General features: G+C 38.4%; 3 protein-coding genes across 10 annotated transcripts; 2 read left to right on the forward strand and 1 right to left on the reverse strand.

Moving 5' to 3' along the window:
• The first annotated feature begins 1,199 nt into the window (after positions 1–1,199).
• Positions 1,200–5,513, forward strand: LOC103938119 (inositol-tetrakisphosphate 1-kinase 1). Of its 4 annotated transcripts, XM_048570689.1 has the most exons (4): positions 1,200–2,688; positions 4,734–4,812; positions 5,010–5,128; positions 5,235–5,513. In XM_048570689.1, the coding sequence occupies exon 1, from the start codon at positions 1,394–1,396 to the stop codon at positions 2,471–2,473; it is 1,080 nt and encodes a 359-aa protein (XP_048426646.1). In that variant the 5' UTR covers positions 1,200–1,393; the 3' UTR covers positions 2,474–2,688; positions 4,734–4,812; positions 5,010–5,128; positions 5,235–5,513. The 4 variants fall into 4 exon arrangements, with proteins under 4 accessions (XP_048426646.1, XP_048426648.1, XP_048426645.1 ...); XM_048570691.1 differs by having other exon boundaries at positions 4,720–4,812; positions 5,010–5,513; XM_048570688.1 differs by having other exon boundaries at positions 5,010–5,513.
• Positions 5,514–7,871: 2,358 nt separating this feature from the next.
• On the forward strand, positions 7,872–16,658 carry LOC103932353. Of its 5 annotated transcripts, none has more exons than XR_007253265.1 (9): positions 7,872–8,767; positions 9,775–9,857; positions 12,213–12,269; positions 12,362–12,460; positions 12,885–12,961; positions 13,100–13,171; positions 13,567–14,058; positions 15,298–15,418; positions 16,212–16,314. XR_007253265.1 is itself a non-coding variant. In XM_048570686.1 (9 exons), exons 2-8 carry the CDS (start codon positions 9,838–9,840, stop codon positions 15,376–15,378), a joined length of 531 nt encoding a protein of 176 aa, XP_048426643.1. In that variant the 5' UTR covers positions 7,875–8,767; positions 9,775–9,837; the 3' UTR covers positions 15,379–15,418; positions 16,212–16,314. The 5 variants fall into 5 exon arrangements, 3 of the variants coding, with proteins under 3 accessions (XP_048426643.1, XP_048426642.1, XP_048426641.1); XM_048570686.1 differs by lacking the exon at positions 12,362–12,460 and having other exon boundaries at positions 7,875–8,767; positions 13,567–13,634; positions 13,903–14,058; XR_007253264.1 differs by lacking the exons at positions 7,872–8,767; positions 9,775–9,857; positions 12,362–12,460 and adding exons at positions 11,935–12,086; positions 16,453–16,658 and having other exon boundaries at positions 13,101–13,171; positions 13,567–13,634; positions 13,903–14,058; positions 16,266–16,318.
• A 2,286-nt stretch (positions 16,659–18,944) lies between these two features.
• On the reverse strand, positions 18,945–20,188 carry LOC103932362 (transcription factor MYB39-like). The gene is made up of 2 exons (XM_009341937.2): positions 19,879–20,188; positions 18,945–19,755 (listed from the first exon to the last, which is right to left on the reverse strand). The coding sequence occupies exons 1-2, from the start codon at positions 20,142–20,144 to the stop codon at positions 19,017–19,019; spliced, it is 1,005 nt and encodes a 334-aa protein (XP_009340212.2). The 5' UTR covers positions 20,145–20,188; the 3' UTR covers positions 18,945–19,016.
• Between the last annotated feature and the right edge of the window lie 2,772 nt (positions 20,189–22,960).

Raw genomic sequence — 22,960 nt, forward strand, 5'->3', positions numbered from 1 at the left:
CTTACACGGTGTATATAGATTCTTTATTTATTTAATCTATCAACTATGTTCCTTGTACAACCTCCCCACTTGGAGACACAATCCAAAACCAAATTCCATTTTTTATATCACATCAATAAGAGCATAACTGTAGTGCACACTACAGTAAACTGCAAAATATGCATTGTACCATTTATAACCAATAGTAATGGTATACAATTTACTATAGTTTAATAAGAACAAGCAAAAGTAAAACTACCCTACAACATAGGATGTCCGTACTATTGCCACGCTCACTCGCTCTTCTCAACGTACACCTTGCACTTGCTATGACCTAAGGGGGTGCAAACCAAAGTGTGAGTGGATCAAGATCATTAATCAAGTAAAATCGTTTACTAACCCCCGTTTTGTAAAACATATATTTTATATAGTTGGAAAACTGCATAATAGTATTTACTACTATAATAGTAAATGAAAATCACAATCAAATCATCAATCGAAAACACTCCAAGTGATAGTTCAGAAATCATACATGTATTCAACTAATCACACTAGCATCTACTATCATAAGTATAGCATGCAGAGTATGCTAGCCTCTACTAGCTAAGTTCTCTACTGGTAATAATATTATTCCTAGCTTCTACTAGAAAAGTAACACGTGCAAATAACATGCAAATTTCTAGTTTCCTTGAGCTTGTCTCAGATCGAGCCTTTTATGCCCCTTTCTTCCTCCGTTGCTTATCCCTGTCGTCATTTCTTCACCACCGACTTTAATACTAGGCCCATGGTGTCTCCTATCGGCGGTGCACTTTGGTGTTAGGTGTTATTAAAGTGTTTTTAGCATTAATTGGTAGGATTATAGGGACACTTTTTGCTCAGGTAGCTTGCTTATCTCTATTTTTCGTTCATCCAATTTGTTTGTGGGTTCTTTTTCTTGGTTGTGGACTCGAGCATAAATGTTTGTATTTTCTTTTAGATTATGCTTGTTTTCGGACTCGTTTTATTTACTCCAAGAATCTACAAGTCCATATCGTTGACTCCGACCCATCCGTCACTTTAGCTCAATTCCAACCGTCCATTCTTCCTCCTCACACGCGCTTCTTTGCCCTGCGCGAAGCCGCATCCCGCCCATAGAATATGCCACGTGTACCCCGGTTACTTTATCCGTCCCCGACTTTAGTAACCCTAGTCGCATCTATATATATCCACACCTCTTCTCTCTCTTTCTCTCTCCCTCTCCTCCCTGTTCTCTCTCTCTGTCTCTCTCTTCCGTCTGCAATTTTCGATTTCTTCAAAGCTCCAAAACAACCAAGAAACTACCAATTAGGGTTTCGTCTTCGGAGCTCCGATTTTGTATGCGGGATTATATGAGCGTTTTGTATAGCATTCTGTGGATTCATTGTGTTGCAATTCAATGGCGGAGCGGAGGTTCGGTATAGGCTATGCTTTGGCGCCCAAGAAGCAGCAAAGCTTCATCCAAGAGTCGCTGGTCAACCTAGCCAGATCGCGGGGCATCGATCTCGTTCGGATCGACACTGAGCGCTCGCTGGCAGATCAGGGGCCGTTCGACTGCGTGCTGCACAAGCTCTACGGAGACGATTGGAAGCGGGAGCTGGCGGAGTTCAGGGTCAAGAACCCTGACGGGGTTATAATCGACGCGCCAGAGGCAATCGAGCGCCTGCACAATCGGATTTCCATGTTGCAGGTGGTTTCGGAGCTGAGAATCGAGCACGAGAGCGACACGTTTGGGATTCCAAAGCAGATTGTAATATACGACAAGGAAACGCTATTTGATCGCCAGGCGTGGGAGGGTCTAAAGTTTCCGGTAATCGCGAAGCCACTGGTGGCCGACGGCAGCGCCAAGTCGCACAAAATGGCGCTGGTTTTCAACCACGATGGTCTCGACAACCTCAAGCCCCCAATTGTGCTTCAAGAGTTTGTGAACCATGGCGGCGTCATCTTTAAGGTGTATGTGGTTGGAGGGTATGTCAAATGCGTGAAGCGTAAGTCGCTTCCGGATGTTTCCGAAGAAGAGAAATTGGGGAGCTTGGATGGCTTGATGTCGTTCTCACAGATATCGAATCTTGCAAACAATGAGAGAACTGATGACAAGTATTACAAAATGATGCAGCTGGACGACACTGAGATGCCGCCGCAGAGTTTCATCACTGATATTGCAAGGGGCTTGCAGCAGGCAATGAAGTTGAACTTGTTTAACTTTGATGTGATTCGGGATGCGAGGTTTGGGAACCGCTATTTGATAATCGACATTAATTACTTTCCTGGGTACGCCAAAATGCCTGGATATGAGACTGTGTTAACGGACTTCTTTTGTGACATTGTGCAAAAGAAAGAGAAAGATGGGGTGGAAAGCACTGGTTTGGATAGTTACGAGGTTCTTAGCTGCGACGATGAAGTGAGGAAGATTGTAAGTTGTGATGGAGATGATGGGGGTGATCTTAACTTAGAAGAGGAGAACCGAATTCAAGTTTAAAAGGCAGTGTGGCCTCTTCGTCTGATGGTTGGCTGGCAGGTTATTTGGTGATTGATGGACGAAGTTGAGCTGCACATTAGGTTTAGATAGCAGTTGGGGTACAGTGCTGAAGTGAGTAGGTTGGCTCTTGGTTTTAGCTTTAACTTCTTGACAACAAGATTACATGAAGTTCAGTGTTGATCGTGTATATTCCATCCACCAATGCTCTGGAGAAGGTACTTCTCAAAATACTCTGCTGAAGTTTTAGCCTTTTAGGAAAGTCAAGTTGTAATCTGAGGCTTTAAAGTCTTTCCTTGCCTAGAAGCTGTTTTAGTTTGTGCCATAGGCACCATTTAGTTAATGGATTTTGGCCTTTTTGTTAATGATTTTTTCATTTTTATTCTTTTATGCTTTTTAGTTTCTGTTGAATTTATTGAATTTATGATACTTTTTTCTCCTGTTCTTGAAGTAATTTGCTCTCCTGTTGTTTAATCTGGCTTGAATGGATTGCATCAAAAGGTATCTAATTAATGCTCTGTCAATCAAATTTTATCAGGAAAACATTTGACACAGTAACTTTCTTTATAACCCTTGGTTCGTTTTGTATGTTGGAATCCTCATATCTAAAAAAGGGAAAGAGGAGACATAATAGATGGAAATACTTTCATAAAAATCCAAGTCTAGCTTACGATTCGACCCTCACTTTTGTCATTACATTGCCTTTTCTGTTGTAGGCTAGTGATCCATGGTCTTTCCCATGCCACTTGAGAATCAGAAGTTTATTAATTATTAAACTCTTCCTTTTTAGTTTGAAATGCGAGTGTTATTGGACTATTGGATAAAAGAAATGGTTGTTGTCCTAGGTTTTACTTTATTAGTCTGGCAAGAGGCATGTTTAGTTGCTTTGGTGTAATGTGTTACTTTCTGATCAAGCTTTTGTCATATATACGCCACTTTGTATTAATTCATGTTAGGCATTTAGCGTTTTTTCGTATGTTTTGGAAGGTTATTAAAGACGGAGTGCATCTAGCGTGCCTTGATGTTTTGATTTCACTAATAATAAAGTGTGATCCCAGATTCCCTTTTAAGGTTTTGTGTTGACTTCAGAGAAATGAACTGTAAATAACACGTTTATTTTGGCATTTATGTAAGGTTTAGTTGTTTTTAAGGTTTTGTGTCGACTTCAGAGAAATGAACTCTAAATAACACACATATAGTATGGCATTTATGTAAGATTTAGTTGTTTTTAAGGTTTTGTGTCGACTTCAGAGAAATGAGCTCTAAATAACACACATATATTATGGCATTTATGTAAGGTTTAGTTGTTTTTGGATATTATTTCTTCAATTAGTTAGTTCTAGGGTTAAGGAATAAATAAGAATCATCAGATGGTTGTTGAAACAAAGTGGACCCAAGATGAAATAAGTTTCTAGGTTGGATCTGTGTTTCTATTCACTAACGGTTTGTATATTGACTTTGTATACCAATAGGAGGGGTTGACCCACATGTTGTTTTGGTGAGTTGTTATTAGTAACGGTTTCTTCTGTATTATCCATATATACCATGCCGTTGGTGGAATTATACGTTTAAGTGGTTTATAGATTTGTCACTAGGATTCCCCTGGCTTGTAATCGTGTTAGTTTCTGACTTTTAATTGTGTTGTATGAGCAACATGTGCTGGCTAATAGAATATCCAGTGGTAGAAGCACTGTGTGCTCGATGTGTGTAGGATTCCAACGCGTGTTTGCTAGTTGTTCAAAGTTCAGAATCGTGAGCGTTGCCCACAGTATTGAAGTGTATGGTTCTTTTGTTAATTTGGTAGTAGGTGTCAAAACCACACCGCTTAGAAGAGACTAGGTTGCATAGGAACAATTTTCTTATGTCATTTCCCCTCTCCAGTTACCCTCTTTCAAATACAAAAAGAGACAATACTGGTACCTGGCGAGTGGAAGCCACGTATTAATGTGGTAAAATGATAATGGTTTATAAGTGAAAAATCTCGGCTCAGTGAGTCCTTTCTTCCGTGATGAACTGTTGGCACCAGTCCTACATTTTGTCTCTGTGGACTGAGGAGAAAGTGGGGCTCAGTGGGAAAAGTTGGAATGCAATTGAATTTGTGTAGTCAACAGCAAATATATTAAATGCTTTGCAAGGATATGTCAATATCCAATTGCTGAAAATATCTCTCCTAGTGGCTTACTTCCTTTGTCTGAAATCCATGCATCAGCCCGTAATGCTCCACGGTTGAGGAATTAATAATATTAGAGTTAATTCTTTACAGTGAACCTTGTAGTGGGACTGGTTTCTCTAGTACTCATTTGTCCTGGCCAATTCGATGACCCATCCTTTGCTGCTCTAAGGTGAGTATTCCTACTCTATTTTTCTCCTATCACCGAGGAGTTATCTGTATCCTGTTTCCAAGAAGATTGGTGAACTAAAACTCTAGATGTCGGTTAAACCGAGGAGTTATCTGTCTCTTAGTTTTCTGTATCCTGTTTCCAAGAAGATTGGTGAACTAAAACTCTAGATGTCGGTTAATTTGAGACAATTGATGCAGAATAGATACTTCTCAAAGTGTGCCTGGATTTTGATTGATACACATTTGACATGATACTTTCTGGATTCTTCTGGGTGCATATCCAAATACTTCACAAACATATGCAGAGTTGGCGGAAGGTTTTGACTTTGCTTTTTTCTTTATTTTCCTTCGTTGTTCAGTTAGTTATTAGTTTCTTTTTCAAGTCACTCTTCTTTTAATGTGATTAAGTGTTGATCTGTGAAGGATAGAATAACCTTTGTCTATCACGTCCGTAAGTTGTATATATCTACCTACTGAGAGTTTTCATGAAATGCATAATCACTAATACACATTTTTGCTACTCCTTTGAATGTTCATGCATTGCATAATTTTATGGGCTTATTGGAAAGATTATGGTTCATGTAATGTGTAGAGAGTCCTTGATGCCATCTGTAGATTGAGCTTCATGTACTGGCCCTCTGTTGGTGTAAAACTGATGCGCGAGCCAAGTTCAAACTTCAATAAATTAGCGTCTTCTTGTTATTTGGTTGTTTCTTGCCTAAATATAGACGAGGAAAGCCAGAAATGAAATCTTTTGGTTGTTTCTTGTTATGTTCTGGGTAGATGGTGGAGCGTTATTTGAGATTCTTCAAGGGATTTGATATAGGACGGGATTTACACTATGAAGTTGGTTATAACGGGTTATTAGAGTTTTCGTATGTCTAGTATATAGAAACATATATAGAGATTGAGGAGTTTCTTGTTTTAACTTTAAAGACTATGCATTGGTATGACAGTTGCGTCGTGTGAATTTGGAAGTAGTTTATTTTTGACCTGTATGGAGTGATAAGAGTTTCGGTATTTTGTTAAAAATACATGCTCATGGAGTTTGGTGATTGATCTAGATCTAGTCATTTGGGGACTAACATAACATCATGCAGGTTCAGTGTGTCTCTGTTCCGGTGTTTCTATTCCAATATGAATCATGATTCTGCATCCGAATAATTGAATTTAAGGTTACAGCAGGATGGCCAAACGGGTACTGGACCTGCGGGTCAAGACGAGTCCATCCGGTTCGGGACGGTCCACAAAATTAACGTGGCGGGGCTAGTCTAGAACTAAGTGGAAACGAACCCCGGCCCCGGCCCGGACCTGACCTCTGTGTAAACAGCCACTTTTATTTCATTTTCTACTTCAGCTGCCTTTGCCTTTGCCTTTGCCTTTGCCGTTGCCTCTGCGTGGGTGGGGTACGCCCTTGCTGATAATTCTCACAAACACAAGCCTCCAAAAAGCAAAGGCTCTGAAGAAGCTGCTTTTGCTGCTGCTTCTGCATTCTTTGGGCGTTTTGCTGCTCAAAATCCTGCTCCAAAACACATCAAATTCCATGGATTTTGGTCTTTTTGCTTCTTTGAATTCCGAGAAATGAGAGCGGGGCTGAGTACGATCAGTCAAACCTTAACCGTAGAGGCGATGAGCATCTTGAACCACTCGATCGCTGAAGTGGGTCGACAGAACCATAGCCAAACAACGCTGGTATGTGTGGCGGCAACCCCTTTGTCCTCTCCCACCGGCTTCCTCTGCCAAGCATGCATCAAATCTCACCCCAATTCCTCCCACCCTCTGCAGTGCTGAGCTCTGGAGCGGTTAAAGAGAGCAATGCTTCTCAATTCCCCACAGTACTGCAGACTCCAACAAACACTTTCCACGATTTTCCTCAATTTCCCTTCACTTCCAAATGGAGAAGACGATGCAGTGGTACTTTGTTGCCACACTGCTCACCGTCCTCGAAAGATCTCAAGTCAGTACACCTTCAAATGGAGAAGACAATGCAGCGGTACTTCGTCGGCCTTTGATTGTGAAATTTTTCTGCTTTTGGGGAGGGGGTGGACTTAGCCTCATAATGAACTAACAATAATTTGGTTCAAATTCACCTTTAGCGAGAATCGAACTTAAGACTTCAACTTATAAGTGAAGAAGAATCTCACTAGACCGTAGTACTAAGTGGCGTTAGAGTAACATTGTTAGTTTGTTGTTGCTATACAATCTTTAGATATTTGCTCAGGTCATTTTCCGCATCGGAATTATATCTTCGAGGCGTCTCCGCCTCCTTTCATCCAAACTAAGCAATAAAACCTTGTTGTGATTGGACTTTGAAGTATTATTCATTCTTCCTTATACAGCCAAAAACTTGATCTATGTTTATGGTATTAAGACTAAACAATCAGCCTAGCTACGTCACTTTCAAATTGAATCCTAACATTCACCAAGCTTTAGTTATACCTTGCTGTCATCACCTTCTTGTGTGTAGATGTTACAAACTTTTGGACATTCATCCTACATTTGAACTGAATTCTTTCTAATTAAATAATCTCTTTCTAGTTGTTTGGGAACAATTGGGAGATGCTCTAGAAGAAATACGAGCTTCTAACGGCAACATGCTATGGGGTGATGATCCTGGTTATGAGGTCAAATTAATACTTTTAAGAAGAAATATTTGAATATCAAAATCTACACACATTTATACAAACAAGATGGATTCGCTTTTGCCATATTACTTTAGTCTAAAGAAAGGTTTGGAATTGGCACTGTAGAAATGAATAGTGTTTCAATCCGAATTTCAGATTAATTACAACCATGCCATTGATCTTTCTGTTGGTTTTGGTTCAGCAGCCCGGCCCTCAGCCAGGGCGGGGCCCAAATGTGTTGGTTTTGGCTGGGAAGCCCGGCCCTCAGTGAGGCCCAAATTATTTAATTACATTTTTACCCATCTAAGATTAGAATCCGATGGTGGGGATGGTCTACTAGGAAGGGCAATTGTGTCCTCTCCGTTTTGGGCGAGATAGGGGGTCACCGGGTAGGTATCATTTGGTGTCGTTCAATTAGGGTTTCGGGAAGGGTCTGCGAGAGAGAGACAGAGAGATGGTGATGGAAGGAGAGCGAGGGGGAGGGGTCTCGGCACTGTTGCTGCAGATGGGAGGGTCGGTATGGTCAGAGAAGACCATACGGGTCGTCGGGATTTCAGGGAGACGGGGTAGGGGTCATCAACAAACCCTACTGAGGGTGGGGTGTGCCGGATCTTGCGCTGCATGCCTCAAATCCAAAGATAAGTTCCGTTTTTAAATTGTTTTCTTGAATGGTGCCTTAGATTTTCTAATTGTTTAGTATGTTACGTCCAGTTTTGGGGGATTTGTGATTTTAAGGCAAGCACTGCTGCTATGTATTGTTAAGTTGCTAATTTATAGATTAACCTGCTGTGATTCTGTGCTTGAAGTCAGGCATATGTTTAGACTTCCAAATTGATGCCTTAGTAGCTTCAGTGCTTGCCTTAAAATTACTATAGGCATAACTGTTACAGTTCAAATGTATGAAGGTTTTTTCCAAGGTATTTGTGATAGACCGCTGCACTTTAAATCTTCTCCCAGGTCCCCAATTACAACAAAAATCACAATTGCATACATATTAAGAACACAATGAAACTGAAAAAATTATATGGTTCTAAAGTGGTGTAAACCGTTAATGGAGAAAATACGGGTGCATGTATTGGTGCATCAGATGTACGGATTAGGATTAGGATTAGGACCGGTTCTCTGTGTTTAAAGTCTGGAAAAATACTGTGAAAAAGATGCAACTTTTTTATGGGATTGACAATTTTCGGCTTAGTTTTGGCTAAGAAATAATTAGAGTGTTACTTAATAAGTTGAGTTAACAAATTTGCAGGATGCAACTGAACGCATGGGAGAAGTTTTGAAACAAGTTAAGAAGATCCAGCTGAAAAGAGCATACAAGATAGGGAATTGGTATGCTGCCTTGTCTCTGTGTTGGATTTTTATGTTTATGTTCTGCTACTAAGTAGATTTTATAGTGTTCTAAATCTGTTTTGAAAATGTGCTTAAAGATTGGACATGTTATTGTATATTAGCCATGTAGTTTGAATTGGATATGTGATTGAATATTAGGTATTTAGTTTGAATTGATTTGGATATGTGGTTTATTGAATTGGAATTTGGATATATGCTGATTTGAATTGGATATGTTGAAACTTTATATATATCTCTAAAGAAAATAAAAGGAATTCATTCCACATACAGTCTGCATAAAAGATTCCCCTAAGGCATTAAAGCAATCAGGAGCTAGGACAATACTCTTGCAGAATGCAAGTCCACTGCTGGCTAGACATATTTCATGCATTAACATCCCTGCAATTGTTTCTGATCTCTCCAGCAGACCCTGTAAGAGGTAGAATTAGTCCCTGTTGTAGCTTTAGACTGAACTTTTAGTCCCTGTTGTCACAGCTGCATCACTATTAAATAGAATTTGATCTGAACATGGGAGATACAAGACTAATCAGTAGTTAAGGATGCAAATTCACCACTGTATAAAACGAGATACGACAAGTAACAAAACATTTATAGCTTAAATGTTGGACAAGACAAAAAGTTATGCTTCTCAGTTATCAAATGTTCATGTCAAGTACCAAATGTTCAATGCATTGATGCTTGAAATATTAAATCTCTATATAACTGAAAGAGATTGATAGAAATTGTTCTCTGTAACCAAGTCGTGCTCCTCCCCCTCAAAACATGTAAGGTTGAGGGTTTGATTAATAGGAGTGGAGACTCGGTTTGTGCCTCAAAATATACTCTTTTCTCTGTTGTGTGCTTGAATGCCTCGGATCTGTGACTCTTGATTGCTGAAAATTAGGTTCTTTGCACCCCAACTATGAATTTTAGCGTATTTTTTTCTACGGATTAATGCAATCACAAGATTATTTTGTTGATTTTTATACATACGTTTGCGGATGAAGGGTTTAGGTGCCCTTGAAGATGCCCACCCTGATTTTTTTTACACCAAGTGGTGATGGCAACCCATGCATTCCAACTTGCCCAGGTACTTCAATCTTTTCAGTTTTTGGTAATTTTCAATTGCTGTTTGGTTGCTGAGAAAGAGAGGGAAAATAAGAGAAATCATCAAAGTTGATATATATCATTTGTTTTTAGTCACATTGATTTTTATTGTGAGATATTATATGATTATAGTTTATAATTACCTGTGGACTTGAGTAGTATTGTCTAAAGCTCTCTAACTACTCAGTTGTATCTATATAGTAAGAAATTGTTGTGTAGGTGAACTACAAACCTCAAATTCCCTCCGTCTGTATATTTGCAGTTGCTTTTCCGTATAAATCTTCTCTTGCAAAGAAATTCAAAGGCCTCTAATTGTATTCATGGACTATAACTGTAATTCAACAATGTACATTATTATTTAAATATAAAAAAGGTATAATTTATATATAAAGTCAATTTAATTGCTTTGAGAAAGGGAACGGTTAAGGGAGTTATGGGTTTTTGTAGTACCCTGAAAAATTTAAGTATATGTTTATGCGGAAAAACTTATCGAAAAGGGGAAAAGATGAAAATGCTTTAGTTGGCTAAATTGAATTTATAAGAGGACATATTTTATTCTCATATATTTTATCATATTTCTTGGCATATTTGGATAGAGCTCGATCTCACGAACGCGTATGCGCAAACCGTTCGTGAAACGGAGTTATAACTTATAAGTTATAAACGAGCAAAGTCAGGGGTGAAATGGTTATTTGACCATAATCTGGATTTCTCCAGATAATTCTGGTGAAGCCACGTGGAGGGCTGGGAGAGAGAGGAATGGGCACTGCCCAATTAGAAACCATGGGAGGGAGGGAAGGGAGAGAACCAGAAAAGGAGGGGGAGGAAACCGGGTTACCTCAACCCGCGTGACCCGACTCGAACAACCAAACCTCCGACGCCGATTCCGGCGTTTTCCCGGCGAGTTGGGTGACGCCGTCACTACCAATCAAGTCCTTGTCGTCCCAGCTTCCATTCCCACCTAAGTTGGACGGCTGTGGTCGAGGTTTCATGACAAACTTTCATCGCCTTCTCCGGCGAGTCCGAAGGCACCCACAGCGACGATCCGCCCGTTTCTGACACCACCACCGTCGACCACCACCATGGGTCGACTTCTCGTGAACCCTGGAACATGTCCCAGGCCTTGGTTGGGCCGGCGGAGCACCGGAGGTGGCGCATCGAGGCCACCCAATTTCTAGGGTTCCGGTGAGTTTCGAGGCAAATTGGAGCTTTTTCCGGCCAAATTGGACTTGGCCACAGGTAAAGTTTGCTCTATTCTTTGAGATTGTCATTTCTGTAAATTTTGAGAATTTTTAGAAATAGTTGAAATTTTTCGGCAAGTCGGGGCGGCCGACTGCCACCCACGGCGGCGAGTGGGCAGGGGATCGTCGATGCTATTTTTAGGATAAATTAGATGTCCTAAATTTAGTTATGATATTTGTATGACGTAGGTTGATCGTTTGAACCTAAGCTTACAATGATACGTTACTTGGTCAATATATGAATCGAGGATCTGACTGTTGGATCGTAATGAAATTTTTTGTATGTTGTTCTAGAAGATTTGGGTGAACTACGAAAGACTTGATCCCTTTGTAGGGTACGTAGGCAGTCTAACGAGACGGTTAGATGCAGCCATAAAATAACCCAAATTTAATATTATGCTGGATTTCTTTAAAGGAAAGAAATTTATTACGGTACTAGCGTAGTGATTAACCATGATTTCATTTTGGCCTATCATTGGATTTAGCTTCCAATTAAGAATTTTTGGGTCATTACAGTTTTCAGGGCCGATTTCTAGGGAGGTGGTCTGGTGTCCGGGTGGGGGTGTGATATGGGGGAGAGAGGAGAGGGGGTTGGTTGCAGAGAGTGGGGGTGTGATTTGGGGGAGATAGGAGAGGGAATGAGTGTGTTGGCTGCAGAGAGATGGTGGGGTTGAGTTAGTATCTCTCCCTTTCTGTCACTTCTCTCTTCCTCCATCTATGACACCTTTGTTTTGGGGCCAAAATGTGTTCGCTTTTACATAGAAATTTGAGTGTTTTATTTATTTATTTGGGTTTTTGTAGCTGAGGCATATTATGTTTTGTGTTTCTGGGTTTTATCTCTAATTGTCAATTGGATTTTCTGGTTTCAAAAATGGGTGGAGGCATCGACTAATCAGTTGACTGATCAGCCGATGCCAGTGTATAATCTTGCATCGAATATTCTTTGTCGGGTTATTAATGTATCATTGAAGGTAGTGTGGTGGCTGCTCTTATAAAGAAAACTAAGAATTCCAGATTTAATTGTTTAGCTGCATCTTTTGTACTCAAGTTATTGGGCTTTGCGAGGAAATAATATGTTTCTTTCTGCTGAATTATAGGCTGAACCAGACACTGATGAAGTCTTTGCACAAGTCACTTTACTTCCCGAATCAAATGTAAGTTGTTGGCTTGGGGATTCTGTTTTAGTGTGGGTGGGTAAAACTGATTATGGGTTGAGATTCTGATGGTTTGATGTTATAAATTTTAGGAAGATGAGAATGCAGTGGAGAGGGAAATAACATAGGGCGCGCGTCCTTAAACAGGAAAAGACTTTGGTTAGGCATAGCCAAATTAAGGAAGAGAATAGGTAGAGGCTAAAACATAATCAAGTGGAAATTTTAGGTACAAAATGTGGAATGAGTCAAGAAATTATACAATGGTGTCCAACTGCTTTCCACCACGGCCACTTTAAAAGGCTTAGTTCTTTTTCCAAGTGAAGAAATAAAATGGCACTTGAATCGTAGAAATAATAACATCTATACTCAAATGAAAAAAACTGCATATTTGAAGGGAAAAAAACACACCAGCACACACTTGGAAATAGCTGGAAATATTGGCAAACCACAGTGTATATGCACGCTTTAGCGATATTTATAATGAGGATATTTACATTAGCAAACCTCACTTATGCCCTGTCCACATTCTACTGTTTAAGTAATGAAGAAAACTATTCTCAATGTCTCTAGCTATTCATTTATTATCTTCAATGATTTGGAAACCTGCTACTACAGTTTTCAGAATGGCTATGTCACAATCTGCTATTCTTCCTGTCAAAATGGGGAAAGCATGGCTGTCACTCTTCCAACAGGTTAGTGGGTTTCTCTGGATTCTCGTTTTTCTCTATTGGGTTTCGATTAGTTCTCAAGTTTTTGCGTTTCTTGATTTGCTTTTCGCATTTGAACATAAAGTTTTTATTTCCTCATGAATCTGATCTGCCTTTTTCAAGGATTTCTCTGGTTAGAACTTCAGTCTACAAGCTTTGTGGCTGATCAGAAGCTACCATATTTGGATTTTGCTGGTAAGCATAAAATTATATATATATTCATTAAGTTTATATAATTACATGGGTGTTCTTTGAGTGCTATGTACATATATTTCCTAAAAGAAACTGATTTCTCACACTATTTTCTTATTCTGCACCTTTGTTGAATTTTTGGCCTTTAATTTTTTTTATTTTTCTATTGAATTCAAATGACCAAAATAAACACGAGTGTACATGGAGAATAATGAGTATGCGGAAATCAGTATCATTTGCTAAAATGTTTTATCTTTATAGCTCATGGTATATATGAGTTTTGTTGTTGTTGCTTTTCTTGCTTTTGCACGTTCTGCTCTGAAATTTATAAATACATAGAATATTGTAATTGAAAGAAAAATAACTTTGGACTGAATTCTACATACTCAATTTGATAGGAAGAAGGTTTCGAATCAGACGATTGGAAGACAAAAAGGTTATAATTGTTATGACTGAATTGAGCACGGTATGTTTAATTATGCAGATGACCATCTGTTTTACTTTGATTAATTTCATTGGTCAGTGCATATCATAGATAATGTATTTAATAAATGATGTAGAAACAGTGTCCGGCTTCAATACTACAAGTGTATTATCCGCTAGATTCGACTTTCACAATTATTAAATCTTTTAGTGTAAATCTGAACCGTTTATTTCCCATATCATTCAATATTATTGAAGTATTTTCTGTAGAAACCTGCTGGAAAAAAATTGATGTAGAAACCTGTGAAAAGCTTAATGCAGGCATCTCAACTCAATTACTACAAACCCTATTCAACGTGAAAGGTGTTACACACAATGGAATTGCAGGAAATGCAGATCCCCAATTCGAAATTGGAGATGTCACTATCCCTCAATTTTGGGCTCATACAGGCCTTTGGAATTGGCAGGTATAAAACACTAATTTTCTTTAGAAAATTGGCTTTTGTTTGGTAATCGTTTTTTTAATCCCAGTTAATTGAATATCCAATTAATGGAAAAATGTATTCGTACCAAACGACATTTGAATTGGATGATTGGTGTATTTGTTCCAAACGACATTTGAATTGGATGATTGGTTTATTTGTTCCAAACCCCAATATAATAGTATTTGTATTTCTGCCCGTTTATGGATGATTGGTGTAGCTGCTATGATTGTCATATTGTGCATGTTGGTTATTGCTTAACTGAGCAAATAAAGTCAGCAAAAAAGTAGATGCTATGTCAGTGTATGTCAATGGGGAGTGTAGCTATGAAATATATGATTACATTGATCATGGATGATGAGTATAACAGAGTCCTAACTGAGCAATGCATGTTAGTGACTCAGTGTAGATGCTAAATACTAATGGGTGAATAATGAATGTTCTGCTGAGTAGCATGTTATTACCAATCTTGGTAGATTTACAAAGCATATGAGAGAATTCGTATGAATTTTGCACTGGTGGCTGAAGAAAAATCAACAAGCTAAATTACTCATTTAACCATTTACATGCATTTGATCACAGATATTGAGAAACCTTAGAGTTAATCATCTGTAACAATAAATGTTAATTATTCAAGCCTGATTTCTTTGCAATGGCTTCCTTCGTTAACCTCTACAACTACTTCTCTCTTCCCTTTCCCACTTCCTCCATTCTCTCTTTCTCTTTCTAATCTCTACTGAGTTTCTTTCAATCTGTCAATTTATATAATTTATTCTTTGATGTGATATTTGGTGCATTTGATTTGGTTTTGTGAATGTCTTCCTGACTTTTCCGCTTTGGATTCAAATAATAAGTTCAATAGTTGAATATATAACAGAATACTGATTTGCGAAAAGGCAATTCAAAGCTTCAAAATTTGTATATTACGCTAGGCTGACTACCTTTTTTCCCCGCTTTTTCGACTTTGAGCAATTGCAGTATTTTAGCCCAACTCGCTAAAATTTTTTGTTTATTTTTAAACGAATTCTGTATGAATTTACTTGTAAATGTTATATGAATTTGGTATAAACTTGAATAGAACTTATATCTGCAGGTTGAATGTGTCCTTTGCCAACTATTTTTTGGTAGAAGAAAAAGATTACATTATATACACACAATGCAATATGTTGCCTATCTGTTTATATACATGTTATATTAATACATATAATGTTACATGTTAAACAGAGCAATAGATGCCAAGCCAAAAGTGAGAATGGGAACGAAGAATCCATGCCAAAATCTCGCATTTGTTCAGAGTGGTCTTGATGGAACATGGAATCCATATCACCAAGTTTACTAATTCAAGGTTCATTGTTCAAATTCTTAAATTAAAATTAATTTTGTCTTGACTCCAGTTTCTTCATGTCATTCTTAACTTCACATGCATAGATATTGATAAAGAGCTTTAGGAGGGTCATTGCTAAATATCTACAAATTTGTTAAGCCTCAGGTTTCCAGTTATCAAACTACAAGTAACTACGGATTAGTAGATGTTTAGTAATGACCCTTTTGAAATGATGGATATGTTGTCGATATTATTGATCCATTGAGTATCCATGAGAACTTGAAGTAATCATTGCCATAAAAAGTAGAAGTGATGACTCACACCAGGAATCAGTTATCTCATCAGCAGCTTTATTTTTATCTAAGATCGAATTTGACACCTGTAGGTATATATAGGTTAAATCGATTGTTAAGATGGCAATTTAATCACTTTTCAACGTCCGATATCTCCATCTCCCTGTTCTGGATTTTTACTTGAAATGAATAGATTCTAGGCATTTCATTTAGCAAAATGAGCAGTGGATAGTGCTAACTCATTTTTCTTACATGCACAGCAATACGGGCACTTTTCTTGGCAATATAGTGCTTAGCTTAAAATTAGAATGTGATTAAGTTGTATTGAATTTGTTCGATTAACCACTGGTCCATTTATAGTTCATTTAATCTTTTGAATTAGTAAGCTACTGTGTTGTGTCCTTCACATTTCTTGGTGTGCTATTGATATGGAAAACATCATCTATCTGTTCTATTTATCGCATGTCATGAGAATCAAAGTAGACTTGGCATCCATTTTGTGGCCTTTTTTGTGTTGGCAGATGCCATCAGATAGGCAAAATCGTATTGTCTATAAAGTGCAATGAATGCTACAGGTTACTAAGTTTCGCCATATGCCTTCATTGTGGCATTGCCCTCTCTGCGACAAGTAAGCATTCTAATTTCACTTTGTGGAATGATATTAAGTTGACTTATGGAATAATATAGAGTTGTGTCATGCATGAAAACTATGAATCCATTTCATCATGCATTTTTTAGTTAAACTAATATGTTTTTGTTCAATTGACTGCAACTCATGCCGCAGTTTGTTTCACAAACCTCTACGATTAGCTTCCATACAATATGTTGCAAGTTTGAGGATATCTCTACATCTTAATTTCTGCTCTCTCTGGTTGTTTCAAGTTTGTAATTTTACATGCTATAATGCCACGTGATTTGATTAGAAAAATATAAAACAAAATCTGTCCATGATTTACAAATTTGTATTCGATTTTTGATGTCTTTTCAGTGTAAGGCATATGTTGCACAAGTGAGGTAAGTAGGTTGCTGGGCATATATTTTGCCATCTTAACTGCAGGGGCAAAATATATGTAAACTGCAGCTTGCTTCTGTTTCGTATGGAAACAAACCTTCTGCTTATTTTTGCCTTTGAAAAGTTGTGGTTACAAAATCAGCTACTTGAACAAGTCCTCAACACTTTCTATTTTTAGTTACCTGTTGAAATGGCTGCCTACACTGCATGACACATATTATATGTGTGAACTTAATGTTTCTTCTATTTCTTAAGGAAACAGAACTTTTTTGGAAACCATCTCTTTCTAATCAAAGACGTTCAGTTTCTTCCCACTCATTGTATAATGTGTCTATATGCCAACTCACTTGAATGTATATAAAAGCAAAACTGCTTATCTTATCGACCTCATTCACTTATGTATCCCTTTGTTTGTTCATAATTATGTTGAATTTATTCAACTTAAATGTGTTTTATTCATCTGATTACGCCTGAAACAGCTGCCTTCGCGGTAACGCGCGGGCCTAATTTCTAGTATGTACCCAAATCATAACACATTATTCTTTTTTTCCTTTTCTTTTGATACAAGTACAACGTTATTTGGTGTCAAGGGTTCAAAAATTTAGATTGACCACACACTGCGCAACTCATAATTTTTAAGTATCGAACTCTTATGTGTGGAGAGTTTTGAGACCCCAAAATATAAAGATGCTGCTACGTCTGTTTGAAAGGGATCCTCTCTGGATCCCTTCTTCCTAATTCACCAAATCAGTTCATATCGTTGAAATTTGATCAGACGGTTACAAACAGAAGTCCATTTAAAAAATTTATAATTTCAATCGTTGAATTAAATTTCAACAGTATGAATCCCTTGATTTGGTAGATTAGGAGAAAGGGATCCGAAGTCGTTTGATTAATGTATAAGGAAAATTAATGAAAATGGTTTGAAAATTTTGAGTTTTAATAAAAATGACAAAAAGGTATTGTAAGTGAATAGTACTAGGAGTGACTTTTTAAAGTAAAAATGTTATTTTTGTTAAAAGTAAACAGTACTGGATGTGTTTCGTTAAAATTCCCTAATATACATCCTCAGTGAATAGAAGTCGACTCAATAATTGTTGGGTGGTTTAGTTGGATAAATGGATTTTGCAGCGGTCAAATAACTTGTATTAAACGGAAGTAATCTTACCAAATAATGAGTAGCGGTATAACTACTATTCTGACTTTTAGTGACTACATTATATATTTATTGTATTTGTGTGTGTGTGTGTATACGGAATAGGATCCTACTCGGATTCTTTTTGTGAAGATTTTGAAGATCATTTCATCGTGTTCATTCAGCTATTATCATGCGGTTATAAATCATTTGGAAATTTTTTATTTATAATTGAACACAAACAATATCTGATAAAAACTGACCATACGATATATGATAAATGGACACGATGAAGTAATCATTGAGATCCTCACAAAGAAGATCCTGATCCCATATACACAACATCGATGGGATCCTTCCCTTTATTCATCAGCTCATGTTACACTCGGAGACCCTTCGACAGCAACATATATATATGTCGATGATCTGCATGTTTGAGTTTCACATGCAACAATATGCATGGTCAAAGTCTTAACTTCTTTTTTTCCCAAAGTTTTACTATTATTAGAAGAGGAGAGTTCAGAATTATTACAATTATTTAGAAGATGAAGAGTTTTGAACACGGAATCTATGAGTAGAACTCAGCACGTTATCTACTAGGATACTAGTGCACATACAACATAACTTGAATTCTCTCTCTGGGTTAGAAAGCAACAAAGAGTCCTATTGAGACTGTATATGTGTAGGAAATAATGACATTACAGTAGTGACCAACAACTGTATATTCAAGCGACAAGGAAATTGAACAATTCTTTAGGTAAATGTTTACAAGAATGTGAAGGTATCTTTTTCACATAGGTGCTGAATACTTAAAAATATATGTATCTGAGTAGAGAATTCAGAAGCCTCACTACCAATAACCAATCCGGGAAAATAAACCTTATTAATGAATAATGAATGCAGAAATTAATTTTTCTACATAAGGTTGAACAGTTTTTTCAAATTTATAAGTACGAACCAGAGAGATGACGATGATGAGATTTATGAGATTGATCTGCAAAACAGAAAGAAAAATGTAAACTTTAGTTTATAAGGAGGCAAATGCATCAGGTGAATGTACAGTTTCTAAATTAATTATTAAGAATTTTATTTGATCTCAATAATAAAGAGGAAATATTCAACAATTTAATGTAACTGAAAAAAATGAAGCGAAAGATTTGAGAGGGTATCTGCAAGAACTTACTCTAGAATATCTTTCCAGTAGGATTCACTTGTTTCATCATCCATGAGTTTCTCCCAAGCGTCACCGATGACCGTGGAAGAAGTCCCCGGAGATAGTGCAGCCGATGAAAATGCAGGAGGTGGTTGGTTCGAGGTCTGGACATATATATCACCATAGCAACTACTGCTCATGTTCTGCTGATCAGTACTATTGCTATTAATACCTCCTTGTGCACCAAACCCACCTTGAAATCCTTCAAACAAGTTAGAAATCGCGTGGAAGCTGTCGACTTTATCAGCCTGCTGGTTCCATTTCTGACCACTTAGTATGGTACTTGCACCACTCATATTCCCTCCTCCAAACAGATGAAGACTGTGAGAACCAAAATGACTATTAGTAGTAGTGTTCATCACGTCTGCATTATAATTTTTAGGAGGAACACTACTATTACTTGTGCTCACGACTGGCATCATGTATAAACATTGAAGTAACTGCATTTTGGCAAGTTGGGCAGCACCCGCTGCTGCTTGCAGGCTCATGGCATTGTCCCCAGGACTAGTCATCATGTTCGAGTTGCCAACACTTGCTGCTCTGAGCAACGATGAAAGGTCGAGGAGGTGATTTAGGTCAGTCCTTGGCTTGTGGGTGTTTGGATCAATCCCCATGTGCAGGAGCTTCTTTCTCAGGTTGGTGTTCCAGTAATTCTTGATTTCGTTATCCGTTCTCCCTGGTAGATGAGTTGCAATCTTTGACCACCTGAAAGAACAAGCAACGTACACCTTTAATTAATTAGTTTCACAAATTAGTTTTACAAATTAGTGTAGAGGAAACCTAATTTATATGTGAATTGTGATGGATGGAGAAAATTAATTAGCATACTTGTTTCCAAGAACTGAATGAAGATTGATGATAACTCGTTCTTCCTCTTCCGAGAACTTTCCTCTCTTAATATCAGGCCTCAGGTAATTTGTCCACCTTAATCTGCAACTCTTGCCGCACCTGTTGAGGCCAGCAAGCTTGGGGAGAGCTCTCCAGCTTCCACGACCATTTCTTCTAATATAATCCGTCAATTTCGCATCTTCGTCCATTGTCCAGGGACCTTTCTTCAAACTGTTCTCTTCATCACAACAAGGGGATCTAACCATTGTGCTAATATTAATACACAAACAGGGAAAAACGTAAGGAGATTGATTGATTCTAGGATTAGCTTTGTGATTCTAGGATTAGCTTTGGACATGTATATATTTTTGAGACATGCTGGTTTTTTAGGTGCAAGGAAGATGTAGTTCAAAGAGTGATGTCATTTCATTCTTTTCCTCATTAGGATATATTTCTTAGTTCCCTGAAACGACCAATGACGATTGACGAGGAAGCAACCTTGAAAATTAAAAACCATTTAGAAAATAAGATGGCACGATAATTACCAGGATTAGGTAGTGCATGTGTCATCAATGAGACAGTATGGTCGACAAATTTTCGTAAAGCCACCAGTCAGATTTTCATTGGATATAGAATGCCAGAAGAATAAGGTGGCGTACCTAGGATTCAAGGTTCGGATTGTGTCTATGTTTTGTGACAGAAAACTAATAGGCACGCGACAACGTGACATCAAGAAAAGCAGATGGAAAATATACAGATTGTGTGCTACTTGAGAAGATGTGCTGTCATTGACTGTTGTTGTCCACATAGTAAACTGGTATTTGAATTGATTGCAAAGACACCAGAAATTTGACATTTTGTTTTTACTCAGGGAATGGTAGTGTTCAATTTTTTGCTGTTGCTCCGTTGATGATGTTGTAGACATGCAAATTTTGGTGAAAATAAATGATCACCAAACACATTAAATTTTGGCATGCGAGGGCTTACGTAGCATACAAGGGGGCCTTACATGGCATATGCCTCATCAAGACCGGAAATTAATATTTGATTTTAATTAAAGCAAATAGAAATGCCAATTGGGCAAGTTGATTATTTAATGGAAATAAATCACGAACCAAGCCACAAATCAAGTCCAAATTCATCCATGGGCAAGGCTTGGAAAGTCAATAAATACAAGGCCTCAAGGCAAGGGAAAGAGATACAAAAATCATTCAAGCACCCAGAAGCTGTCAAAGCTCAAGCACCCAAATCCCCAAAACACTTAGAAGAATTTAGAAAGTTCTTTGTGTTATTCACCAAACTTTCGAAGAATCATCAAGCAATACTACTCATGCCGATCCTTCAAATCGCCATGAGACCAAAACCTCGCAGCAACCGTTCATCTGAGACCAAGTCATCGTCACCCTTGGATCAACAACCTACACATCCACACATCTTTTGGAGATTGAATAAGAGGAAACTTGTAAACAGAGATTGTAACCCTACAAATTCATTAATACAAATTTATTTTTGTACACGTGTTCTTGTTTCATTTGTCACAGGAATTTCATGTTTACAAATTTGACACCCCTGATGGGACTATCTCTGCCTCTCATCTCTTTCTTCATTGGATGAACAAACACCAACAAAATCAATGGCATCAAAGAAGGGTCAAGTTGTTCCTACAATCAAGGCGAAGAGTGTGAGCATCTCGGCCGCAAGTGGATAGTCTATTGGCATCACAACCAGAAGTAAGGCAAGGACGATCACTATTCAACAAGCCACCTCCAAGTTGGTGCCACTAAAGGAACAAGGGGAGCGTCAGAGGTGGGATCCTGTCATCAGCTTGGCCTCACTGGAGACATCAAAGCAAGCCATTGCATGGGAGAAGACAACCCGGAGTGATGAACGTGGTTCTTTTGTGTCAAATAGTTCAAGGGAGTGCTCATTGTTGCAAGCCTCAGATGCAAACTCAAGCACTGGATCCTCCCACGGATTGCCAACTGACCATTGCCACGAAGGGACTCTTATCATGTGATCATGCAAGTGATGATTACTGGTGCCACGCTCATTGAGGAATAGCTAGCTTAAATGAATGAAGTGATTGCAAAGTTGACAAAGACTGTCAAAGAGAAGGACATGTATATCGCCATTCTCATGAATAGGTTAGAGATGCAACATAAAGAGGAAGCTTACCCCAACCCGGAGAAGAATCAGTGGGACAAGGAGTCTGGCGAGAAAGATGAGCATCAGGTAGAGAAAGTAGGAGAAAGACAAAAGTCGAAGTCTGAAATGCTCTCTTTCCATCTAGCAACTCTAGGACATGATCTCTAATACCATCAAGGCACAGAATGAGGGTACTTCGCGGGACACTAGGTTGTATTCCAAGTCATACACCAGTAAGATTGATGGATTGCGAATGCTGACAGGGTACCAGCCACTTAAGTTCATGTAGTTTGACGAAAAGGGCAACCCAAAGCAACACATCACCAATTTTGTCGAGACTTACAACAATACTGGAACAAAGGGAGACCACCTTATGAAGCAATTTGTCCACTCCTTGAATAGGAATGCATTTGACTGGTACACGGCCCTGGAGCCTAAGTCTATCAACAACAAGGCTTAGATGGAGCGGGAATTCTTGAACCATTTCTATAGTACCTGTTGCACTGTTAGCATGATGGAACTCACAAGTTCAAAGTAGTGGAAGGACGAGCCAGTTGTCGACTACATCAACCGATAACGCTTATTGAGTCTTGACTGCAAATATAGGCTTTCAGAAACCTCTGCAATAGAAATGTGCGTATAGGGCATACACTGGGGACTACACTACATCCTCTAAGGCATCAAACCACAAACCTTTGAAGAGTTAGCTACTCGCACCCATGACATGGAGCTGAGCATTGCTAATCATGGGTAGAAAAAGCCAATCGCTGACTACAGGAGAGATAGAGTCTTCGGGCTAAAAGTAGAGAATGCGGTGAAAAAGCCTACCAAGGAGGCAATGACTGTCAACACTACCCCCATCGAAATCTCCACATGAAACACCACTCATGTTAAAATCTCTTCGAAAGAAAAAAAAAGAAAGAGGTCAAGCGGAACG

This window comes from the organism of the source record quoted next, unplaced genomic scaffold (genome assembly GCF_019419815.1).
Source record: "Pyrus x bretschneideri cultivar Hongxiangsu unplaced genomic scaffold, Pyrus_bretschneideri_v1 Contig54, whole genome shotgun sequence".
NCBI lineage: Eukaryota > Viridiplantae > Streptophyta > Magnoliopsida > Rosales > Rosaceae > Pyrus > Pyrus x bretschneideri.

Bases quoted from the DNA above. Each gene is read 5' to 3' on its own strand.
- LOC103938119 (XM_048570691.1), top strand. From the start codon at position 1,394: ATGGCGGAGCGGAGGTTCGGTATAGGCTATGCTTTGGCGCCCAAGAAG.
- LOC103932353 (XM_048570685.1), top strand. From the start codon at position 12,027: ATGCCAGTGTATAATCTTGCATCGAATATTCTTTGTCGGGTTATTAAT. The intron at 13,635-13,902 runs GTATGTTTAATT...ACCTGTGAAAAG, and splicing joins TTATGACTGAATTGAGCACG to CTTAATGCAGGCATCTCAAC. The intron at 14,059-15,297 runs GTATAAAACACT...CATGTTAAACAG, and splicing joins CAGGCCTTTGGAATTGGCAG to AGCAATAGATGCCAAGCCAA.
- LOC103932362 (XM_009341937.2), bottom strand. From the start codon at position 20,144: ATGGTTAGATCCCCTTGTTGTGATGAAGAGAACAGTTTGAAGAAAGGT. The intron at 19,756-19,878 runs GTATGCTAATTA...TTGTTCTTTCAG, and splicing joins CATTCAGTTCTTGGAAACAA to GTGGTCAAAGATTGCAACTC.